Genomic DNA, 25,266 nt, shown 5'->3' on the forward strand with positions numbered 1-25,266 from the left:
CGGAGCTGCTGTCGTTGCAAAACGGAGCTTCTATTTCTGTGTATTTCACAGAAAGCAACGGACCAAATAATGGTCAGAGTAGTAACTGCTGACTTGAGGTCACCTTCACTGATCATCTGCATGTTTACATCCGTACTAATCTTTACACTGCACCCAGACACATACTGTGTCCTTTGTGAGGATCCATCCTCTCGCTGATGTTGACCGTGACACAGTTTGTAGGAGGAGGCGACAGAGGACGCAACACAAGCTCAACTGAACTTAATTGAATTTCAATTAATTGAATTAAGTTATGAAAACATACAGTAGATAGATACTTTATCGGGGAAAGCCAACGGATTCACTGATTACACTAGAATATTCACGCTGCTGCTCATACGTGCACCAGTTCGGTTACGTTCATATCGATCTTTTTCGATTTTTTCCATGCACTTTACCACATTCACACATTGATTTTTTCAAACTTCCTGCACCCTCTTCACCAGTGTCATCCCTTTTTTGTCATGGCTTTATGAAGCAGGCTGTGACAGGGAACATTGTAAACCTGGGCCTCTGGGCTGGTTGTTCATGTGGCCTGAAACTCTGCTAACCTCTGCTTTGACCTGTTTTTCCGAAATGTTCCTGGGGTTTTATTTGTCATATTCTGAGACAACTATCCAAGTTGTGCTTGTGCAGCTGCCGCTGATACAGAAATTGAAACAAGTTGAACAACATTTCCTCACAACCTTGAGCCTTCATGCCGTGCGGTGAGCGGTCGGTCCTCCGCTGCAGTGGGACCAAGGCAAAAACCCCCTTAGCTCAGTGAATCAAAGACACGTGCAGTTCCTCGATGGCCCGGGAGGTCTGGCTGGGTATAGGTTGGTCCAGGTTGACAGCTGGCTGAGCAGTTTGTCACTGTGTTTGCAGCTGCTCCGCTGCAGATACGACCCTGCTGATACGGCAGCAGGAAAAGCAGAGCATCCTTGGCACAGAGATAGGACGCAGCCTCGCTGCACTCCTGTAGTCCGGGGCAGGTGGACCTGTTGACAGTCTATTCGAATAACAGCTTCTGACCATGTGAATAACAGGCACGTGCGGCAAAGATGTTAAAACAGTCCTAGTGTCCCAATATTACAGCTAATCGAATTCTAAACTATCAGTAGCACGAACTTTCATGGATAGAGGATTTATTTGTGCCAGCATGTTTCACTCAGATGTCTTCACCTCAGCCCGACCTCAGAACGAGCCACTACTCTACAGGCATCTCCATTTGTAATTCTTTCCCAACTTAACTCCTGCTGCAAAGCTGCCGGTTCTTTGGACGGCAGCCTCCACACGGCACACGTACAACGACCTGAGGCTACATGTGAGACACCTGGAATAACTGGGAGCCTTGTGTTTGCAGCAGCTGCACACATCACGTCCTGCGCTGAGCTGAAACCCCTCAAATTTGAAAGTCACTGTAATATTAGTGTGTTGCTCCTTACTGATGCAAAAGTTAGTCAGTTAGGACCACGTGCTTACTGTGACGTCAGCAAGAATAAAAGAATTCAAAAATACACAAATGGGATAGAAGGGGTTTAAATGAATGGACAGAACTTCGGCAGAATTTCTTGTGACTCTCGCTAAATTCCCTTTCCATCCCCAGGTTCAGTCTGGTTCAGACTAGACCAGCTCTTTGTTGAGCCCCCTCTCAGGCAGAAAGGTGTTTCTCAGCATAGTAACAGCTGTTCGCAGTGGTCTTGATAAGGCAGTAGGGGAGAGCTCTCTCCTTGCGGCCGCTTGCGTCACACCCAGATAGCGTTATTTACTCCCCTCTCTTCCCATGCAGAGCCTTTCGAATAAAGCCCCCACTCACATGTGATTCTCATGGCCATGAGTGAACTGCGCTTGTCAGGCAAAAAGTGTAAATGCTACACTGGGAACACTTTGCACCGGTGGTGTTTTAGAACTGTTTTACAGCTGCGGTGAGGGCAAACTGCTTTGGCCACCTCATTCGTTTTAAATACGCCAAAACATCAGAACCACCTCTTCGTATAGTGACCTCCAGGACGAGTAGAATTATCACCAGTTTCAACGTAAACACTGAGAAATTATAACACTGTAAAAGATCACAGCGTGAGTACAGTGAACTTATGGATACATATTTATTGTTCAGCAAAATGACACGATAAGTGCGAATACTTACGGTGTAACTACTGTGTAACTACAGGTAAGAAGAGGCTCCACTTTAAATTGCAGCGCTCGTTTGTTGGACCTACTGTAAAGCAACAGGTAACAAAGGGGTTTCGTTTTATTCATTCTTGAGAAAATAAATAGCATAAATGCTTTTATGTTTATTGCTTGAAAGCATGAAAAAACTACTCAAATCAGTTGAACTTTAGTGTTCTAAACAACTTATGGACATATAATTAAATATCACGCGATAGCTGCGGGTTAGCTCTGAAACCTCTTTTCTCAAAAATTACTCCACTAGTTACACTGTAAGTACAACAAATGAGGGCTGTGATTCAAAGTGGAGCTAAATACTTGAACTGTTCTCATCTCGTTTCCCTGTTATTTAATATCGAGTAACAACAACACCATAGGTACTGTGGAGGCACATGGTTGTTACTAATAAGTACACAGTAAGTTCGCTGTACTTACCCTGTAAGTCTGTAAGAATTATTCCCTTTGATTCTAGACTCTTGTAGCTCCAGCTGAATCTGCATATAAGTAAGTGACTTTGGTCGCAGTGTCTTCAAAATGACGAACTGAAGCAGTAGTTCTGTTAACCACCAAGTTCTCTGCCGTCAGGTTGATCTTCTCATCCTCTAGGGTTAGTAAAGCCTCATCCTGGAATCTTGGACGTGAGAGGACACTTTCCCAATGCACAAAGGGGGAAAAGGGTCAAATGGGGTCAGTGGGGGTCGAACCCTTCGGCACGTCATGGTGCTAATCTGTATTTATTCATGTACTGACATCAGCAGAGGTGGCAGAAGTACAGTACATAACCCCAATACTCAAGTAAAAGTACAAGTACAGGACTAGAGAAGTACCCCACTACAAGCAGATGTAGCACTAAGTCCATGCTCTAAAGTATACTGCTGGTACAAAAGTACAAAAACTCCACGGACAGATCCAGAACGTTCCTACGTTGATCAGTCGGACTAAGATACTAATAGAAACAAAAAGATTCAACAACACATACACAGTAAAATGTAGAATGGCCCAATTTAGAATAATTTGTAGTATTTGATTATAGAATATTTATCGGCGAAGTCATGTGGGTAAAGGTGGTTAATGCATAATAATACAGCATCGTTTATTAGTTATATTTTGTTTTTAAAAAAATTCAATAAAAGTTTCAGATATCTCGTATGTAGAGAAGTAATGTAAAGTTAGTTCTTCATTGGACACTTACTTCATGCCGAATACTTTGGAGTAATTTGGAGTAAAGTGTGGTACTAGTTAAAAGCAATGCTCCCTTCGTCGTTCTGGCTTATTCCGCTATGAACGTGAAGACGTCCAGATACTGCATCTCGTCCCAAATACAGGCAACTACTTTGATTTCGCTTACTAATCTCACGCTGATACTCATTAAGCACAGAAGAGCCACTGGGTTTATCGGGGGAGAGCTGCGATTGGCCTTCAGCGCCTCACAAAGAGCTGATAGCTTTAACAATGTCAAAGCAATATCAATCAGCTGTTTATGATTGAAACGGAGCCCAACGCCAAAACAAAAGGCCGTGTTAAATATTATACCGTCCTGAAATATTTCTAAATTCAACAAAGTAGAAGAACAACACAGCGTCACGTTACAGAATTAGTGACAAAGAATTATGATGTTTTAATATTATAGTGACAGTTAAATAAATAGTAAAGGAACTCGACATCTTTTACACAAAATATGCTCATTCATGCAGGATATATCTAAAAAAAAACACAAAAACTGATTGACACAGGATCAAACTGAGTCAGTAAATCCTTATTCGGCCCTGTCTACTGGGGGGGGGGGTCTGTGTCAAAAACAGCACTGAAAAATGAACAGATGATACATATATCTCATATAATGTAGCTCATTTACACTGCAGGAAGATCTGAAAAAACCCACCCACAACCTGCCCAAACCAAAGACATACATACACCCAGGGTGGACTAGAACTGGAGACCACAGTGGAGCATTGAGCAGCTAAAGTGCCAAACACAAAAGCAATTGTTGCCGATTTAAATTCGGTTTGAAATATCAACGAAACCGGTACCAAACTCTCACTGGGGTCTTAAAGCAACGGCTAGTGTACAGTAAACACACTGTCCCACAAAGACTGACGGAGAAAGTCCAAAGGGAGGTGGTGTCAGGACGTCAGCTGTCTGGTTCTTGCCGGAGCTGGAGACATCCAACATGTCTGCCAGTGTTTTCCATCGCTCCAAATCTGGTGATAATCAGGAGCTTCAGAGTAACATTTTCAACCCGGAGGGAATTTTATTTAGGTCCGTGTTACAACAGGCAGCATCAGTCTTTGAAACCTGCCAAGTTCAGTAAAGAATGTGTAAGTTTACTTTTTCAGGAGGTCACAAGTAACAAGGTTCTTTGAAGGGGGCTCCGAGATGCGGAGGGAGGCCTGCTGGTTGTGTCCTGTGTGTTAATCCCCCCGCGTGACGGCGACGCTTTGTTTTTCTTGGTTTCTTTCGATACGCTTCCCTTTTTGGACTGTTGGGAGGCCCCAGGTGCCCTAAAAGTCTCTTCTGAAATACTGCTTCGAACTGCTGCGCCTGCAAGACAAAGATTGGGAAAACAGAAGGTGAGGTGCCCTAAGCTCAGGGCTGAAAACTGGTGGAGACGTGACGTGTTTTAACAGTTTATAGAAACTATAACAGATTTTTGGCTGTTGCGATAGTTTCTCCTATTCTAACGCGCTGCTTTAACCTGAAATCGACCCTCTCTGTTCAAAAAGGGGCTTTGGATGGATGCACGTCCTGCAGCCCGCCACAAACTCCCCGACACTAAAGACAGTCCACCCATATACAAGCACCTGTTATCACACAATCAAACTTCCCTACTTGGGTTTTGCGATGACCCGTATTCGACAGCCAAATGCGGAATCAGGAGGATTTTTGTCAAACTATTTCTCCAAAGGTCAGCGAGGAACTGTCATGCTCATGCAGCCAAACTCTTACCGTAGCCGTTTGTGCAGTGGCGTCCGGCGCTGTGCTTGTGGCTGGGGAAGCTGTGGCCTGCTGCTGGCTCTTGGGTTTGGCGCAGTACATCTCCAGGTGGTGAAGATCACAGCCGGCTGGCCGACAACACTGATCTACGATCCCCTTCCCTCTGGGCCGAGCACCATAACCAGACCATTTACCTTTGCCTGCAGAGAGCGAATCACCAAACATGAGATATTTCCCTGAATTTGAATTAGAAAAATGTCCGTTTTGTGTACGTTTCTCAGAAAGCCTCTACCGATTCCTCACAATCAAAGTTTGATAATGATTAGTTGTATTTTTGCAGCCATTTCATCCCCTGCAGAGCATGAATGTCCTCCGCAAATCTATAATAACAATACAAACATTATGCTTAAAGATACCACATCCATTTGGTTCAGAGGAAACTGCTGAAACTGGAAACTTCTGATGGTGACATTAAAAGAACTTTCAGAATCACACTCATCGTCTTCATCTTCATACAAGAATGCAGGGCTCTACTTTGTGTAGTACATGTAAATTAATGGCATTAAGCATCCCTCTGATTTTCCCTAATCTAAAATATCTCTCTACCTCTAGCTGGAAAATTCCTCCAGATGACATCACTTGGAGGAACCTTCAGTTCAGAATTTGTCATCTCGTCGCTAACACTATGGAGTTTGTAATCACGGTCAACCTCCTTTTCCAAAGCTCCTCCACATGACATCATCTGAACTCCTAATGATGAAAAACTCCTCCAGGTGATGTCATCTGGAGGAGTTTTTCAGCTAGAAGCAGAGAAATATTTTAATGTATGGAAGTCAAAGGGAAGTTTAAAAGCATAAATCTACATTTACATCCTAAACTTAAGTTTAACGTGTCTTGTGTTTACTGCAAAAATTGGCAATAAAAATGAGAACAATCCTGTTTGAAATCTGTATGAAATGAGCTACAATCATACAATAGCAACAATAATAATAACATTGTGAAAGATCGGTTTTGTCCAGTGACATCAAACCCATTTGAGCCACTCACAGATAACAGGCTATCACACAATGAGGCACAGTGTCCCGGTGAGTATGCTGCCATTTTGGTGGGTTGCCACCAGGCTGATAACAGATGGAGAACGTGGCCTTGGCCAGAACAGGGAGAAGTTAATCAGGTAAAAGGGCTTTTGTGTTAAATTCTCTGGGAGAGATGATATTCTAATAATAACAAACTTTGCAAAATGAATGCTGTAGTCATCAGTGTTGAGGTCCGGGCTTCTCTGCCACTCTCAGTTTGACCCAGTCACCTCCTTTGAATGTCTCACTTGTATTGAACTGCGGAAAATCAGCGGAATCAAATTTAGTCCATAAGAGAATCATAAAATATTGCTTTGCATTACAAAGCGTGTTTGTCCATGTAGCTGCTGAGACCCACAGCAGTTTAGACGAGTGTTGTGGCTAGTGTTCATGTAAATAGACCAACGGGACGTGTTTTGTTGTTCAGGAACAGATAATTGGCTCAGAATAACTGCTCTGTTTTCATATGGACACGATGACCATGATCATATCTGTTGTGTAAGCTTCTGCTAGTGTAAGTATTCACACACAGGGTAGAATAACCTGGAAAACACTTGGGTCTAATCAGTATTTTTATATTTCTTATAGCACAAAAATGTTCATTTATAATTAAGGTTTCAAACCCTTTCACCTCACTAACACCAGGTGTTAAGAGAAAATATGCTACAATAACTATATGGCTAATTATGCAACTAAAGAAGCTATGCAGCAACACGGGCATGATATGAATTATTACAATTGGGTGCAAAACTTGGCAACCTCTTATTTTAAAAAGGTACGTCTTAACCATAACCCTGTCATAATAATAATAATATAATAAACTTTCATTTTTGATAAAGGGACATTTGTACCAGCTGAATGTGCACTAAATATTATGTTGATGAAAAATAATAAAATTCGTGCCTTATATTTGGGTATGCAAATTCTACTTTTCCAAAGTTTTACTGTCAGAAAGCTGATAACTCTACTAAGTGTTTTTAACTGAGGCCATAGTGTTTTGTGGAGTTGTACTGTAATGTATTGTAAGTAGAGGTGGTTCTAAAGTTTTGGCAAACTCACTGTATTGGATCGCATCAAATTGCACAGGGGGTCATAATGTTATGCCTGATCTGTGGAAGTTTCTAGAGGACCAATCCTAAAGACGCTGGTGACCTCCGGACCGTCACCCAAAGCAGACGTAGAACACGAGGACTGAATTACCTAAATAGATCCCACGATCCCCACACACAAATATGAGGTCACTGAGGAGATCTGAACCACAGCGGAGTCTGGTAGCATCGGTGCCGAGCGGCCAGCCCGCTAGACACACGGTGGAGTAGAACACACACACCCGAGCGCACAACACCTGAAGACGAGAAGTGAACAAAACACAATTAAACTCAGACATTTGGGGTTGAATCCATGAGCTTTACTGCACCAACCATCACCTTTGAATGCACTAGTTTGACTCAGCTTGGGGCCTTCGTTGCATATTGTCTAATCTAGCTTCTAACACAAGGAGCAAAAACCTTAAAAGAAGCCTCTAAACACACTGGTGTAGGACTGTTGTCAACCTGAGAACGACACATAAATTACATGCTAATCACAAGAAACCTAAATAACACTAAGCTTCTAATACATGAAAGCAACCATTTCCTGTTGTAAGTTATCTCCTCACTCACTCGGGTGATTAGAAATTAAGATTTTTGTATTTTCTATTAGAAATGTATAAACAATTGAAACAAGATGCGTAACATATGCATCTTTTCAGGCACAATGTGGTTCAGAGCGGATTTCTTTTGGCAAGAATTCAACTTAAATAATGTCCATTAGCAAGTTTTTTTTTTGTGTTTCTCCATTTTCCTAAGAGGTTTCTTGGAAAGAGCTGGTGTTTTATGCACTAATAGATAAACATAAATAGAACGTCCACAGCATTTATCTTAAATCTCAGAGAGCTTCCATATAACCACAGTTTTAACATTTTAGAGCAGATTTAATTTTACATGCGTGTGGGAACATTTCACATGTTCAGCTGAGCTGCTCTTCAGCAGAGGTCATCAAATAATCAAATAACACATTTTTACAATCGTCTCCATCATCGCAAACAAACAAGCTGTACAGTACAGATCAGTTACTTAAACTCTTACAGCGTAACCAGAGAGAGGGGAAAACCGCTCAGCTTGTCAAAGAGATCCTCTTATCTACAGTTGAGGGAAATCAGTGGAGGTCCTACCTTCAGGGTCTGCGATTTGGCAGCAGGGCAGCATGAGGACCGCATCTTGTCTGTGTGGACCAACTTCAGCAGACCTGCAGTCTTATAAAGACAGGCAGCAGGAAGGGAAGGGGGGGGGGGGGGGGGGGGACCACAGCACAGAGGGTTCCTCCCTCTGCCTCACACTCAAATCTCATCCACAGCTTATATCAGATAATTTCACGCATTGTCACTGGGGCTGAACTTGTTCTGATGTGTTCCTAGCATGTTTGTAACAGGATATACATGTAGCCAGAGACAAGATAGGCCTCTCTGCAAGATGGAGCAAACATCTGACGTGGGTCCGACTTTCACGTCCTGTTTTTGTTGATTCAACTGTGTGATTGTGTTGGAAGAGGTTGCTGTCCTCCCTGACACAGCACCGCGAACTGCATCCTCTAAAATCCTGAAGCTGAATCACCCCCCTTCTACCGCGGAGATCGTGTTCGGTCCCATTTATTTTGGGATTTGAGGGAATTTAATAGGGTGGCCCTGAGAGCGTGACACATGCAAATAGACACAACAAGGGCAAACAAAGACACAATCTGCAGCAATTTGATAACACGTGCACAACGTTTAGGGGAGAAAGTGTTTAATTAGCCTCGTGGAATTAAGCTAATACATTTTATAAAATCAATCAACATTCTGATTGCATGTGCAGCACTCTGTGAAATGTCTGCACATCTATCTGTGAATGTCAACACACACACACACACACACACACACTGTTGGCTCAGCTGTCAAACTGCCTGTTATGTACATTCTACATTGAGTTTGATTGTGTTTTCATTCTTATACATTATCCCACTGTACTGGACAGTAGATGACCACATGTAGAGAGGAAACATTATGTGCTATGTACCTTATTTAAGCATATTGTACTCGTTGGGGACGTCTTCAGCACTTTTTACTCATTCTTTAATTTGTTCTTAAGAAAGAAAATGACTTTTGCTCTTATATTTGAATACGTTCATCACACTACTTTTATGGAATCACAAACATCAAGGTAATTTCATTATTATTAATTAACCTGTCATCAAAATGCTATTTCGTGGCCGTGGGACATTTGAGCTCTCATCTAAAAGACCCCTTGAGCTCTGACAGTTTGGGAGACCCTGGCTTTTGGTCTCTGAACAATTGTTATCACTTTGAGGGCTGCTGAGGTCACATGAGTCAAATTGCAAAAGGTTCTTAAACTGCCTGGGGAGGGATGTCAGGACTGCATGGCAAGTAGCTGATAAGTGGTGGTGCAGACCACCAAGATCCAGTAAGAGCCAGTAAGTCTACAACACACAGAGGAGAACGGATCAATAAAGTAAACCCCACCGTGATCTGAGTGCCAGACGAGGACTTTCAACAAACTGTAAATCCCTGTATATGTGTAACCCAGCAACACACTGAGGCACATTGAGGTCCACTAAGGATGAAGCGCCCAGGGTGTAAACACAGCAATCGAGTTCAGTGCTCCTCAAGACTCCAGCTCCTCTCAAAGACAGGGGACACTTCTTTGAACATGTCCAATATCCACATTCTAGGCATGAAAGACTATGATGCAGAAGAAAAGAACCAAGAAACAGAGGAGTGGCTCTTTGACAAATAATGGAATAACCTGAAATTAGAAGAGTTACCTTGGGACACTGAGGTTAGCTGTTTTGTTTTTTACATGTACAAGAAGAAAAACTACAAATGCGTTTTAGAAGAATATTGCAACTAAACCATCCGTAACTGCTTGTTTTGAGCTTAGACTTAGACGTAAGAGTGCTTGACGTGTAACATACTTCACATCCTGTATACGAGTCAAAGGATGCAAATGATCCTTAAATAAGCCTTCAAATAAAAACAGCCATGGTCCTGCACTAACAGCCATTTGTTTATTTCTCTAATGCAAATAGAAATTTGCAGAAAGATTTTATCGGTAAATGTCAAAACAGGAATTCGTCCTAATGTGACTGTGTCTGCACTAAACCTAGAAGAAGATAGCAGCTAATTCAGGGGGGAAAAAAATGACAGGAAAAATGTACATAAAGTTACCATTATAACCCTCATATGAACTGCTCTTCTCATGACACTAAAAAACTGCTTCACCAAATAAACCCCACCACAATAAGACAAGGTTCTCAGAAAATGTTACAGTCTGCGTTTCATTAAGGAAGAACAAAAACAGAGAAACTACCATTCGAAGTGACATGAAACAAAGCTAAAGCAGCGACAGACTCATTTTTCACACACTCCAGTCTGACGTCCTTTTGGAATCTCCAGAAACGTTTTAACCTTTCTTGAACATTTGATAATTAACAGAGACGTTATGCGTACTTTTAAAACCCGTTTGTGACCCCTTGAGGGCAGCAATCTGGTTAACACATTGTAAAATGAAGTCTGAATCGTGTTCGAAGGTGAACTCCACTGATTTTGCACATCGGCACTGTGACTGAAGTTGTTCCAGCCTTTTGCGCAGCGTGAAGTCTGATAACAGTCGCTCAGTGTTTTTCTCGCCATCCCACTCCTCATCTTTACAATCTGCAGACTAGATTCCTGCTGGACGGTTACGAGTAGATTAGCTGCTACTAGCATAACACACCAAAGTCGGTGGCTGCATGGCATTGTGGCTCATGCGGGTGCCCAGGTTTGACAAGGTATACGAACGACCCTAAAATAAAACTAAAACTAAAGCTGGGCCACATGTAAGGTTTGGGCTAATAGCAGCACCACAGAAACAAAAACAAACTAATTCCTACTAATTCTAAAGAGATGACTTTTTAATTAACCATCCTGTTAATGTTTAAACGTAATGACTAATGGCCGTCCTTTGGGCTCGTTCTAAATAAATAATAATAGTAAAATGCTTTGACAAACCTAAATCTGAGTTAAAATGTTTGTAGACCTAAAGAATTTTTATTATGTAGAAGGGAAGTTGTGTGGAGCGGCTTCATTCTGTCTGAGTCTGGCCTTGGTTCGAGCGATCAACTCGTCTTGTGCCAGCTCCTTAAAGTCGAAATCATTCTGTATCGAGGTGGAGGCACAGGCTGCACCCAGAGGCTCCCTCCTCATCCAGCTGTGGGTGCCACTTTGGCCGGCTTCACTGCCGTCGCTCTGTAGGTTACTGTCAAGGTCACTGTTTTGAAGGGTGCTCTGAGCTTCTCCGCTGGCCCGATCCTGAATCTCACATTCACTGCTCTCATTGTTGGCCACCTCCTCCTGCGACTGGGCCCAATCCGTCTCCTGGACTGCAGCTTCCTCTGTGCTCTGCTCTCCTCTGGCATCTTTATCACAGTGCCTGTCCACTCTGTGCACGCCGTCAGTGGACTGAGGGACAGAACGTGCAGTCTTGGATGAGGAAACATCCCTTACCTTTCGCCTAACACCTTTCTTGTTTTCACCGTGTGTTACTTTACATCTGGTCAGCTTCTTCTTGGGCTCATTGTCATTTGGCAGCTCCTGGAGGGCACAGAAAATATTAATTAGTAACACATAAAAGCTAAGGGACGTATTGGAAAGAATACAGGATATTTCAAAAGTCCACAACAGAATTTTTTAATTAGTCCACGCTCAATTCTCAGGTAGCAGAAAGAACAGGGCCTTTATTTTTCTGACAAACCACTAATTACACACTACTGGCAAATAGTGGCTGAACCATACTGTCCACACTGCTGACAGCTAACTGCTCTGTCACTGTTGAGGGATTAGAGCTGCAACAATATTATGATTAATCAATCCACAGGAAATTAAATGAAAACTATTTTAATGGTGTGCTAACACGGTGACGGAGAGTTCTTTTCCTGGCTTGTTGTCGTGACTTGGATGTAATCGCCATCTGAAATGTCCCATTACCTTCTTTTGGCTTTTAGAGGACAAGCGGGCTGTGGAAAGAGCAGAAGAGCAGGAAGCTGACTGGGGTTCGTGCGTGTCTCGCGGACCCTGGCTTCGACTGGGCCTCCTGATGGACAGGTAAATTTGGCCAGCGTAGACGACAACAGCAGTTTGATAGGTCCGCGATGCCAAGCCCTGAGGTAACGAGGAGGTGCAACACAGGTGTGGGGACACCTTGTTGCCAGGCACGATGTCCTTCAGCACCTTGTAAGCTGTGGGGTTAGAGACGACAAACAACATTCGGAAGGGGCCAGGTGTAGCCCGGAACTCTCTGTCCAGAAAGGAGAGCATTTTTTCTGTGTGGGAGGTCGATTTCTGGCCTTTCCTTTGAATGACCGCTGGACAAATCCATATGCCTTTTGGAGAGTTTGTGAGCTTCTTAGAACCATTAAAGTCAACCAAGGGGACGCCCATTCGTCTCAGAACTGAATTTGGTAAACTCCTCAAAGGGATGCTCATCACCTCAGCCTCCCCTGGGATGTAGATTTCCAGTTTGTCACGGAGATCCATGATCTATGCACACACACACAGAGTTTGTCAGTCAGGGCACAACACGTTTAAAATTTAAATCAGAAAATGATTTACGGTGATTTACGGTAATTTACGGATTTACGGTAAAATCCCATTCATCGGCAGGGCCACAGTTTTTTTTTAAAGGTGTGGAAATTGAAAGTGTAAATAATAAATCTTATAATAACAAAAGACTTATTGTGAAAATAAGTCCTCACTTTCATAATCTGTGCCATACGCGTGCTTTCATACTCAAAACTGAAGGACACGAAGCTGCACACACACACACATTTCTACGATAACGTTGAGAAATGTATTCACCACAAAACTGCAACAAATTAAGCTAGTAACGAAATGAAGATTCGGGCTGCGGTTCTTATGCAAATATATTTTGTCCAAAACACTGAACTAAATAGTTTTGGACAGTAGTTTATAACAATACACAGAAGAGTTTAAGAAAAACTGAATACTGTTGCACATACTGTAAAGAAAGAATGACATCCAGCTCGAGAGACGCCGACCTGTGCTCGAGTGCAGCTTCACTTCCTCGTTTAACAACCGGACTTCCGGCCTACGCCCTCCAAAATAAGAGTTGATTCAACATATCTAATTGGTTAATTTTTTAAAATATCCCTGACATTTAGTTTAGTTCATTAATTTGCTCATAAAACATACAGGACACAAGAAAACACATCACAAACGTTATACTATAGACCTGCCTAAACCTGTAAACAAAATGCAATCAAAGGAAACATTAAATTCCATTGTATTTCTTATTTAATGTTCCAAAGTCTTCAAAAGGACTTACAATTAAAGGAGCAAGTAGCTATGGTGGATTTAAAGAGATTTTGGATAGTAGGGAACTTCAGTCTACTGGGAATTGTTATTGTTTTTGGTTTCTTTTAACCTAAAACTGAGAGAATGTATGATTGTGTTTTGTTCTGTAATGTCTCTATATTGTTGTTATGCTGCTGTCTTGGCCAGGTCCCTCTTGAAAATGAGCTTTGAAATCCCGGTGGGTTTCTGACCTGGTTAATAAAGTATCCATCCATCTATATTTTCAATTGAAGAAATTTACACAACATATTTAAATAGCGTCAATTAAATGTGTCAAAGTTTATTAAATAGTGTAAAATAAACTGTGGTTTATGTCCATTTGTCACCTGGTTGGGCAGGTTATGTTCTGATAGTTGACATTTTCTTTTTATAAGCCTGCAAAGCTTCTCCTGGTGTGGTTATCTGAAAGTTCAGACATGTCACCTGGACTTCTTTCTTCTTAGGTTGAAATTGTGCCTGATCTCACTTCCTCCCTTTTCCTCCTATGTCGAGTCTAATCAGTCCAGGTGAGAAACACCTGGACTACATAGGACCATATTGGGGGATACAACTGGGTTCCTTAGCCAACTTTTTCTCGGACTTATAAAGCTACTCGGATGAGTAGCAAATGTGTGTGTATGACTTAATTAATGTATTTCAGTTATTGTTAAGGCCTTTTATATTTAACTGTTATATTTAAGTTATTTTGGCAGTGCAGTAAATGTCAGTCAGGTGGGGACAGTTTGGTTTGCAGGAATTGTTGTAGCACATCTAGAAACTCAAAAATGGAGCTGAGGGTGAGTGGATGGAGACGCAGCCTCTGAGGTATAAGACAATGGAAAACACTGTGGTTTCATTGTATCCATGGTGGTGTGTTCTCCTCTGGTTGCACTTCTGATATGTGAAATATCCTTTTTCCTGTGCCTGTTCCTTTATTTAAAAAAACCAACAAATGTATTTTGTATTTGTAAAGTTACTCAGATACAGAGAAGATCATTTAACAAGTCTTAGTATGAAAATTCTCTGCATTTCTTGATTTTTCTAAATACATTATGTAATGTTTCATTTTGTAGAAATTGATTAGAAGCATATGTGTATGAGGAAGCGGGAAATTGAAATAAGAAAATCTGATGCACAGGGCTTTTCAACCCGAGACAAACGGAAATTAATTTAAACAGACTTTTATTTGTTTTTTTCAGTTGAAAGACATTCCACTTTCATTCTCCATACTATAAGATTTATTACGACACAAGTCAGGAAATGAGCACAAATGAAAAGAAAAGCGTTTCTAATTGTTAAACATTGTTCTATTCTTCGCTTAATATTCAGACCAAATGATGTTCTTATGTCCTCGTCCATGCCCCTTCCCATCGTTTCTCCTTGCTCCTCAAAGTAATAGAAACAATGAACTAAGGTAATGAGACACACCGGGACTCTCAGACTGAGACCTGATAGAAGAGATAAATATAAGTTCACTGTTTGCAGTAACGGTGTATGTTACAATACTAAAACCAGAACCATTTTAATGCAATACCAATGATATTGCAAGGGTAGCTGTGATGTACCTCAGCCATGAGACACACTCTAAATCCAGGAAATGACATTGAAAGACTTTGTTAAATAGTTTGTTATAGCACACGTTAATATTGCTATGATTTTTCATGCAGCCTTGCTGAATAGCACATGTCCTGCTGCCTTTGTGACCTAAATTAGATGTAATCAAGGAAAGGTTTCATGTTTAGGCTGGTGATTTGTATTTACACAAGGAAATGTAAATTACATTAGTTAAATAAGTTCACAGTTTCTGAAGTCCACATTAAAACAATTCAGACAACCAGGCACTCAAAAACATTTTTTTCCTACTTGTTTTCAGCCCACTTTCAATTTAAGTGATGAGGACAACATCTAGAGTCGTCGTCTTATATGAAAGCATGGCAGTTATTTGCTCTGACATTATGAATTCAGGTTGCCTAGAGCAGCTTCATTCTTTCTGAGTCTGGCTTTCATTTGAGCGATCATCTCCTCCTGTGCCAGCTCCTTAAAGTCAAAATCATCCAGTATCGATGTGGAGGCACAAGCTACAGCCTGAGGCTCCCCGCTGATCCAGCTGTTGGTGTCACCTTGGCCGACGTCACCCCCGTCGATCTGTGTGTCACTGTACATGTCACTGTTTTGATCTGCGCTCTCAGCTGCTTCACTACCCAGATCCCGCACCTCACACTCACCGCCATCATTGGTTCCAGCCTCAGGAGGAGGAGGCCGGCAAGCTTGGTCCTGGACCGTTGCCTCCTCCGTGGTCTGATCCTTTCTTGTATCTTTATGACAGGGGTCATCCGCTGTGTGCACACTGTCAGTGGACTGAGGGACAGAACGCGCAGTCTCGGAGGAGGGAACATCTCTTACCTTGTTCTCAACACCTTTCTTGTTTTCACTGTGTGTTACTTTACATCTGATGAGCTTCTTTTTGGGCTTGTTGTCATTTAGCAGCTCCTGGAGGAGACGGAAAATATTGATTAGGATCAGATAAGGATGATAAGGATGTTCCTCAGTCACATCATGGTCACCACTGTGGAAAGGAGACTATTTAAACAAAAATACCCCTTTAATTTACTTGCAATTTGCAGGAATGAGGAACCTTGTTTTAGCTTTACCCATTTACAAACCCATAAACTTTAACTCAAAAATCTGTTACCTTCTGCCTTTTAGACGGCAGCACCGACGTTGAAGGAGACGAGGACCGAGAAGCCGGCTTTGGTTGATGTGTGTCTTGCTGATTCTGGCGCCGACTGGTCCTCCTGATGGACAGGTAAATTTGTCCACGGTAGATGACAACAGCATCCTGACAGGTCTGCGGTGACAAACTGTGAGGTAACGAGGAAGCGGAGGATACGGTGCTCCCCGGCATGGTTTCGTAAAGCACCTTGTAAGCTACGCGGTTGGAGGAGACAAAAGACATTCGAAACGACCCCGACGCAGACTGGGACTGTCTGTCCAGCAAGGACAACATGTTTTCTTTCACACCGTTTCCTGCGTGGGACACCAACGTCTGGCCTTTCCTCCGTATGACTACAGGACAAATCCATATTCCTTCTGGAGAGTCCTGGAGCTTCTTGGTCCCATTGGAGTCACACAGGGGGACGCCCATTTTATTGAGAACTGAGCTTGGTAAACTCAGCAGAGGGATGCTCTTCACCTCAGCATCCACTGGGATGTAGATTTCCATTCTATCTGGGGTACTCATCCTTTGGATCTTTTTTTCTATGTGGAAACACAGTTTATGAGTTGTCAACAACAATGTTTGTTACAATTCAATATTAAAGATTAACGCCTTTCAGCCTGTCCCCTCAGGGGTTGCCACAGCGGAACACCTTCAGCATGTTGGCACAAGTTTTTACGCCGGATGCCCCTCCTGTGGCAGCCCTCTCATTTTTATCCGGGCTTGGGACCGGCACCGAGGTGGGGTGGGATTTGAACCCATGGACTTAAATGAAGACAACATTACATTAGTTTCATAATGGTTTTATTTTCCTAAAACCTGAACCAGGGCCACATTTAATCGTGTCCTTCAGCTTTTTTAGTGATCATAAAAAGAAATAAAATAAAAATAAAGCTTTTGGTTAAAATAAATGTCTGAATAACCTGTTCATTTTACATCTCGTACATATAGAATAAAAAGGTCACACACGGGATGTTAGGGAATTACAATCTTCAACCATCAGATAAAGATTTCTCAGGCTGAAATTTCGCCACCTCCACCTTAAAATGCTGCGTTACCATAAACGCCCCATCTTAGCTAATTTCAACGGCTTTGGGCTTAAGATAAAGTCACGGACGTTTCTCTTAACAGTTAGTCAACGATCATTATAAACCAAGTCCCAGACGAGGACGAGCCTCCTCATCGCATAGCGACATCGCGACTATTTGAAACTCACGTATCGGAATTAAACACAATTACCGACGTCTTGTTGTTATTGCAACATGGAACAATCAGTTGCACAATTGATAGTAGCAAACATTTCTTCCCAAAAATACCACCAGAAGTTAAATATAAAGGGCCATAGATAACTGTACGTACCGTAACGACGTCTCCCCGATCTACTTTAAAAAGTCCGACTTGTGCTTTGTTGCATTTTCGTTTCACCGTAAAACCAACTACGCTGAAGTTGGTTTTCGATTCGTAGCTACAGTGGCTGCAATTAAGGAGAAAGTTAAGGGGAAACCTAACTTCAGTTAAAGAGACATTTTCTCTGTTTCTGTACCTGGCATTGTTTAAAAAGATGGGTTTTTATTCATTCTGGAAACAATCTAAACATTATCTCATACCTACCCACACGTGTCTATATTTGAAATTAATTTAAAAAATATTGCTGTTAATTTTCTTCGTGTTCTACTATGTTTGACTAATTCTTTATTCTCCTTTATAATCTAGACCTGAGTTAAGTCTTACTATTGTGGTTTTGGATTTAAACCTGGTCTAAAATTAAAAAAGGCCCCTTACTAACAAATCATATTCAACCTTCACACACCTGAAACGGGACACAATAGTGTGTATAGGTTTCAGACAGTGTTTAGATTGTTGCTAAAATGTCTAAAACCAGCTTTTAACAAGCCAAGTTGCAAAATCACAGAGGAAATGTGAGGTATCCCTTAATTTCCCCCTTAATTTCCGAGTCGGAAGCTTACGAATCGGACGCTAACTTCAACCTGGTGTTAAAACACCCGGACATCCGGGATGGGGTCTTCAAAATAAAAGCCAGCTACCACTACAATAGTGCGTGGCTGAGTTTAGGACATAAGTTATGCATATTAAACCGCAACATGTCATTTATTAATACGATGATGAGTGTATAATAAAACATAGCAAACAAGTATCAAACATAGACCAATTTAGATATTTACTAAACACTGACAGTTACACAATGTTTTACCCGATTTGTCATTTCCGGGAACCAGTTCTGAAAATTCCCACTAGTGTTTTTCAGTTCTATCTTCACAACGTCCTTACGTCATACCAACAACAGAAACTCACAGAAAGTGCTTAACATAAACCCTCCTTAGAATTTTCTTTTAGTTCTTTTTTATGCTCAGTGTTTGTTTTTGTGTAGCATTTATTTATTTTAAACACAGTCTCTATTATTTCTGTACAAAAGAAACAGTCGTGTTCTCTGTGACGTCACCGAAAAGTTCTTGAAATGCCTGTTTGTACTGATGTTTTGAATAATGGAAAAGATTTCTGATTTAAAAAGCTTCTATTCTTTAAATTAAAATTCATGTAATCATAGGACAGTAATTGTACGCTAATTAAAGCCATGGGTGGTTTATTATCTTTACAATTTCAATTGAAAAACTGAAAAATTAATTGATGCCAAGTTTTTTTTTTTTTTGTGTTAATGCTATTAAACAATTGCTGGACCAAAACAGAGATGGACAGACGTCTGTGCTGCATAAGAATACTTCATTAAATACCTACAATGATTCTCTTGGAGTGTGACATAATAAATACAAATATTATATATGACTTTAAGTTAAAATGATTTTGTTCTGCAACTAATAAATTATTTTGGTATAAGTCAGTAGGATGAGGACAGTTTTGGTTTGTCCTCATGGTTTTCATTTATCATTGACACTCTAACGTACTGATTTAAATATTTATAATCGCTGTAATCTTGTACGGAACAGGACAAGGGCCTAATCATCACGTTGGAAATAATTTCCTATATCAAAGGATTATGCTGCCGGGCTTTAAGTGATACATCATGTCCTTATGACACCTGTGCAATTTGACACAATCTAATACAGCGGCTCTGTCACGAATTCTACTTTCACACTGTTATAATTTCTCAGTTTATAGGTTGAAACTGTAAGAAAGGTGATAGTTCTACTGACTACCAGTTGTCATTTTACGCCGGATGCCCTTCCTGCGGCAACCCTCCCATTTCTGTCCGGGCTTGGGACTGGACCGCGACTGGCGGGGGGGGGGGGGGAATTCGAACCCGAACTTCTGCATCCCAACCCATCCCACTGACCAACCAGGCCCCCCAGCAAAGGAACAATATGACTGGATAACTATGATGCAGATATGTTATTACAGTTCAAATTCAATGCGTCACTATGAAAGATCAGAGACAATAAAACTGAATAAAACTGGATCGAGGTTTATTACTGTAACCAATAAAATATAACGTGATGTTATTTAGTCAGAGATGTGCAATCTGCAGGTCTGCAGCCTCCTTACTGCTACTTTTGTGGTTCTCAAATTAGAGGCCAGTCTACTCTGTATCATACTATTTGTGTTAGTCCTACAAAAACAGAAGCCATAATAGTCTGTGTTGTGAAAGTATATCCCCTAACTTTATAACAAACCTTACCTGCTCAAATGTTAGTTGACGTGAGTGTGCAATTATCTTATCTATTAACAGTTAATACCGTTTCTCATCAGTCCTAAAGCTGCATCTTTCTCTTTCGGAAGGTCGCAGGGTTTTTTTAATCTGTTCATGTTTTAATTCGTCAGCGTCCATGGATGTTGTGGTTAAACTGTTACTGGCTGCTACGTCAGTCTTATGTTTGTGCTTGTTTTTGGCTTTCAGACAGCTGATCTTTCCAGACGGTGGTCCATCTTTTCCGGGAGCCTTTGCTCGTCCCTCCTTTTTACTCATCTGCTCTGCCGTCCATGCCCCCCTCTCCATTTCTTCTAACCTCACAGTGGATTTCACTGCTGGACCCGGGGTGCAACACGGACACATGGTTTGTTTCCTTGTCCGTCCTATCCTCGTCTTTGTTTTCATGTCCACACAGGTCTGAGACTGTGGCTGGGCTGTTGCGTCGTATGAGTTGTGGACCTCGTTTTCATCTGTGCTAGAGAAATCTTCATCTATTGGTTCCACATAGCCAATCTCTGCTGCGGTTCGAACATCACATGATGTTCCATAAAGAGAATTGTGACCTGAATGGCACTTATTGTCTATACGGATATCTGTGTGAGAAGTTGAGGATTCCAGTTCATTACGTAATCTCACTCTTCTGACATTAATCAAACCCATAGAGTTGTCCATTTTTTGTTTTTTACAGGACCCATAAAGGTCCTGTAAGGTGTTTGTAGCTTCCTGATGATGCTCCACGGGGCCTATGCACTCAATCTGTAGAGGCTGTGTAAGGACGGGCCAAACCGAGGTGTCATCAACCCTCCGCAGACAAATTTTCACATCGGCTGTGACCCCAAACATCTGCCTTAGCACATGGTCGGCCATCTGACAAGGTTTCGGTGGTAGTAAAGATGTCCAACAGGCTGGATTTGGAGAGCTCTGCAAAAAGCAAAACATAAAGTACAAATATTAAATAAATATTCTCCAACACGCATCTTTCGAGATAAAACAAACAAAAACAAAACAAAACAAAAAAAAAACGATCTGGCTTAATCAGATCATAATCATTAACTTACCTCCTCAGCCATTTGGTGTCCGATAAGAAAATAAACATTTCCTAGTAGCACATATACAGCTACATAAACTAATATGCACATTTACATTTTTTTATTTAACATAGAAATATACCAATCACAACTTTGCAAAGCCAAACAACAGATTGATAGACATTAGATTAGCCTAATAATTCAATACTTAGCAACCCCTTCGGCTTGGAATTGATTTGCGTATCTTCAGTCTGGTCTTTCTATTGTTGATTTTTTTGTAGCCAGTCTTCCTGCAGATCACTTCCAAGTTCTATTTCAACAGATATTTTTAAGTTTTTGTTTGCATTTTTTGGATTTACCCACAAGTTTTTGGTGATCTGCATGTTAGAGGACTGTGAGGAAAGTTTTGGTATTTCTAAAGTAGTTTATGGAGTATTTTAATTTTCAGATCATAATCCTGTTGCAGTTATTAAGATCGTAGGGTTTGGACTGTTGGGTCAGAAAAAACTTCTGAAGATGTCTGTCTAAAATGTGGGAAACTGGGGTTTTCAGTTTAGGATTTAGGATACAATTAGATAAAAGTCCTAATTATAGTTTGGTATTATCCCACTGTGGCCTAAATTTCTGCTTGAAAACATTGCAATGCACAATAAAAGTGGCCTCACATGCATTTGGTCAGTGTCCTTCACTTTCGGAGATGTTCCGCTACTGCTATCCAAGGTGCTGGTATCTGCTGGACTTTGTGTTTCTACGTCAACTTTCAAGCTCTCCACCTGCTGGCTGGGGCTGTTCTGATGACTCTTAATGTTCGAGTCCCCATGCAAGTTCGTCACATGCGGAACATTCACGACTGAGCTGGAAAATATGCTCTGGCCAGGTTGTTTTCCTCTAAGAGCCAGTCCTCTGTCCCGGTCCTCATCATCCCCGCCAGCTCTGCCACTTTTGTCTTTGGTCACACAGTTTGAGTTGCTTGCGTCCGTCTTGTCTGTTTCCTTCTCAAGTGCCGTCTGTGTTTTTAGCATCATATCTTTTGCTGAGCCTGACTCTGATTTGGGTGGAATATATGACACAAATATTACATTGTCTTCATCCACTGACGCTGCCAGGGGGGTTGAATCGTCTTCATCGCAAAGATCAATCACGTCATCTGAATCGTCTGGAATGATAATTCTGAGGTCCGGCCGTGTTGGAGTCACAACTGGTTTAACTGATTGTTTGGATGACGGCACGGTGGTTCGGTTGGACTTGCTACTTTTTGTTACCGATGTGGGTGAATCACTTTGGCCCTTCTTAAATTGTACGTTGCACTTTTTTGACAGATAAAAGACTTTCCCATTGCACACAACATGGGCATTTTCCTGTCCTTGTCCACTTTTGCCCAGAACTGACTGAGGAAGAGTTTCTTCAGTAACGTCGCTACCCTTGCGGGAGGTTTCTCTGTCTACTACACTTTGAAGAACATTCGAAGAACAAAAGGGAGTAGTTTTAACAATGTCAAAGTCCTTGCCAGGAGTTTCTTCTTCTTCAATCACCCACTTTATAGGGCTGTTGGGCCTTTGAGAAGCTTTTGGAATCAACTTTAAATGTGGTTTAGATCCTTTTGATCGGGCTGCACATTGAGCCTTATTTGAGGTGTCACAAAACAACTTAAGTGAGTCAAATGCAGAATTGGTAGGTGGTGTAACACCTTGATTCACGGTTGTAGCAGGTGACAAGTTGGCCCGACTGGGTGAATTTGACCTTGTAGAGGAGTTGCCTGATAAATTAAAAGTGGGTTTCTTGACAACTTCAGAGAGTTCATATGTAGGGAAAGTTTGTATTTGTGTATTGGGGGCATCCAGAAGGCGATGTCCTTTTGAGAGTGATGGAGATTTCACCGTCACTTGGGGTTGGCATGGATGTCTTACTGAGCTCCCACAGTTTGTTGCAGGCGTTGCAATCTTAGGCACTTTGTCTGGTAAACATACAGCCTGTTGCTGTAGCGAGCGGTTGTTTAGTGAATAACCATGGTCCAACTCTACTTGATTAGACGTAGTGTTCACACAGGAAACCTGCTTCTTGACAATTTGTTGAGGAGGAATATAATTTAAAGCGGCTTTTTTAACAACGTGAATGGGTGCTGAGGCAGTATTCGCCGTCAAATCTTTCTGGGCTGTAGAATCCGTTCTCAGTTTGTTTAAGTCGGTTCGGAAAAACTGTCCGTTTACCATTTGTACAGGAATCAGTTTCATGATTTTCTTTCCATCAGATCCAACAGCAGGTATTGCCTGGTAGTACACACCGGTCCCACTAGAAAATAACAGACCACAGAAACATGTCAGACAAACACTTTAAAGATGAAAACCTTAAGATGTACTTTTATTTGACATTATCATGTATTGATGTGGCTGATGGTTTGTTTCAAAATGTTGTCTCTTATCATGTCAAAGGGCAAGATTCTTAAACAATAATTGTCCTACATTTGGGAAACACACCTATTTGCTTTCATGAGATAATAACCCAGTACATAGGGTGTAGGGATACCAGTACCAACTGTGACGACCATAATCCAGAAATGGAAGAAATAGGGACACAGAAACTAAGACTTTTCCAAGACGTGGAAGACCAAGAAAGACTCCCTCACTTGGGCTGTAATATTAATTTACTAAGTTATAAGGTATTTTCCTTTAATTATATCTATTTAAAGTTCAAGAAAGTCCACAATTAAACATTTTTGATTGAGTCAAATAATTGTGATCTTAATAATGAACTAAATATTCGTGATAATTGAGCAGTTGTGAAATAAGTGATAAACCCAACAGGTTTTCTCCATGTTGTCACAGTTAGCAAGGGGCCAGATCTCAACTTAACTTCAAAACCAAAATTCTGTTCAATTTTATTTAAGTGTCGGCAAAACGCACACAAGAAATAGTTTCAGGGGAAACCACAGCTCTGTCTATAAGAAAATACGATCTGAAACACCACTGCAAATGAAATGCACTTTTTCAGAAGAACCAGATTGATATTTTAATAGGGGGAAGCCAGAGAGAAATGAAAGACGATTGATGTAACCTTGCCCTCCCCATGTAAAAATGCAATATTGCAATAAATAGACTTGACAGTCATAGTCGTTGTACTCCTTATTGTGCAATGACAATAAAGTCTATTCTATTCTAACTCAAAAACAAACATTGTGACGCATGTCAGCTGACGTCACAAAGTGCATACACTCTTCATAATCCGCTTCCCAACAGTCTTTAGAGTGAAAAAAGAAATCTCAGGGTCGCCAGGGGAAGTCTCGCCTAAGGCACCAAGTAACGGAGCTGTCTCTGTTTTTGTACTGTACCTGTGAGCGGAATCCTTTTCTTTAAGTGAAGGATACATGACTCCTGAATGCGGCTTGTAATCTTCCCAAACGTTCGCTTAACGTAACAAAATCGGCCAAAGCGCGAAAGAATAAATACATCTGGTAGCGTTACGCGCTAACGTTGACTGTCACATGACAGCTATGGTAACGTTAGTAACGAACTTGCAAAATCAAAAAATGCTAATTGGTTCGTCCTCCAAGCATAAGAGCAAACCGTTTGTTGCTTCGCCGCTGTCATTTTTTCGCCTACTTACAAACAACCGATGTAACCGCTGTATCAACAGACTTCCATGTACAAACCTCTTCTGGCGTTTCGCCTCTCGGCTTCCGTTTCTGTAGCGGGTTTGTCGCACTGAACTTCCGGTCTGTTACATGGGTTGCGTTCAACAAATCAAATTATTTTTGGTTTTGATATGATGTTTTTTTCTTCAAGCAACGTCTGTTTAAAAAAAAAGACTCACTTTTTAGGCTAAAAAATGTATCATGTCGTAATCGCGTGTGTCTGTTTCTATTTAATTTCGGCAAATCGATCCAGTAGTGTAGTCTTTATAAACCAAGCTAGCTTCTGAACGCTCCTTTTTATTTACGGTTCGCACAAACATTACATCTTCCGGTTCCGCTGTTTTGTTTTTTTTAATAAAGTGAACGTTAATTAAGCAAGAACACATACAGAATAACGGCGAACTTAACACAAAAAGGTATAGAAAGACAAAAAGTAAAATAAAATTATGACAGCAACAATTGGGCACAAAAAAAAGTTTAAAATGTGACACAGGTTACAAGGTTAAGTAAAAAATACATGTAATATATGTTTGTAAGATTTAACAATAAAAAAAATTGATAAAATAAAACCTGTTTGTTTGTTTGCATCTGTGCCTGTAAAATGTCA

At 41.2% G+C, this 25,266-nt stretch overlaps 3 protein-coding genes across 4 annotated transcripts; all 3 read right to left on the reverse strand.

Moving 5' to 3' along the window:
- Positions 1-3,790: 3,790 nt before the first annotated feature.
- igf3 (insulin-like growth factor 3) lies at positions 3,791-8,862 on the reverse strand. Its single transcript, XM_067528003.1, is given in 5 exon segments — positions 3,791-4,641; positions 4,644-4,731; positions 5,137-5,324; positions 7,401-7,545; positions 8,413-8,862. Coding segments are annotated over 5 exon segments (585 nt in total). The 5' UTR covers positions 8,458-8,862; the 3' UTR covers positions 3,791-4,522.
- Positions 8,863-10,080: 1,218 nt separating this feature from the next.
- On the reverse strand, positions 10,081-13,974 carry LOC137140000 (uncharacterized). The gene is made up of 3 exons (XM_067528002.1): positions 13,290-13,974; positions 12,259-12,810; positions 10,081-11,865 (listed from the first exon to the last, which is right to left on the reverse strand). The coding sequence occupies exons 2-3, from the start codon at positions 12,805-12,807 to the stop codon at positions 11,326-11,328; spliced, it is 1,089 nt and encodes a 362-aa protein (XP_067384103.1). The 5' UTR covers positions 12,808-12,810; positions 13,290-13,974; the 3' UTR covers positions 10,081-11,325.
- An 814-nt stretch (positions 13,975-14,788) lies between these two features.
- Positions 14,789-24,671, reverse strand: LOC137139524 (uncharacterized). Of its 2 annotated transcripts, XR_010916333.1 has the most exons (4): positions 24,357-24,671; positions 21,697-23,320; positions 17,699-20,924; positions 16,695-16,881 (listed from the first exon to the last, which is right to left on the reverse strand). XR_010916333.1 is itself a non-coding variant. In XM_067526873.1 (3 exons), exons 2-3 carry the CDS (start codon positions 16,862-16,864, stop codon positions 15,577-15,579), a joined length of 1,086 nt encoding a protein of 361 aa, XP_067382974.1. In that variant the 5' UTR covers positions 16,865-16,881; positions 17,699-18,271; the 3' UTR covers positions 14,789-15,576. The 2 variants fall into 2 exon arrangements, 1 of the variants encoding a protein (XP_067382974.1); XM_067526873.1 differs by lacking the exons at positions 21,697-23,320; positions 24,357-24,671 and adding an exon at positions 14,789-16,113 and having other exon boundaries at positions 16,316-16,881; positions 17,699-18,271.
- Between the last annotated feature and the right edge of the window lie 595 nt (positions 24,672-25,266).

The sequence above is a fragment of the Channa argus genome, chromosome 13, assembly GCF_033026475.1.
Source record: "Channa argus isolate prfri chromosome 13, Channa argus male v1.0, whole genome shotgun sequence".
Classification (NCBI taxonomy): domain Eukaryota; kingdom Metazoa; phylum Chordata; class Actinopteri; order Anabantiformes; family Channidae; genus Channa; species Channa argus.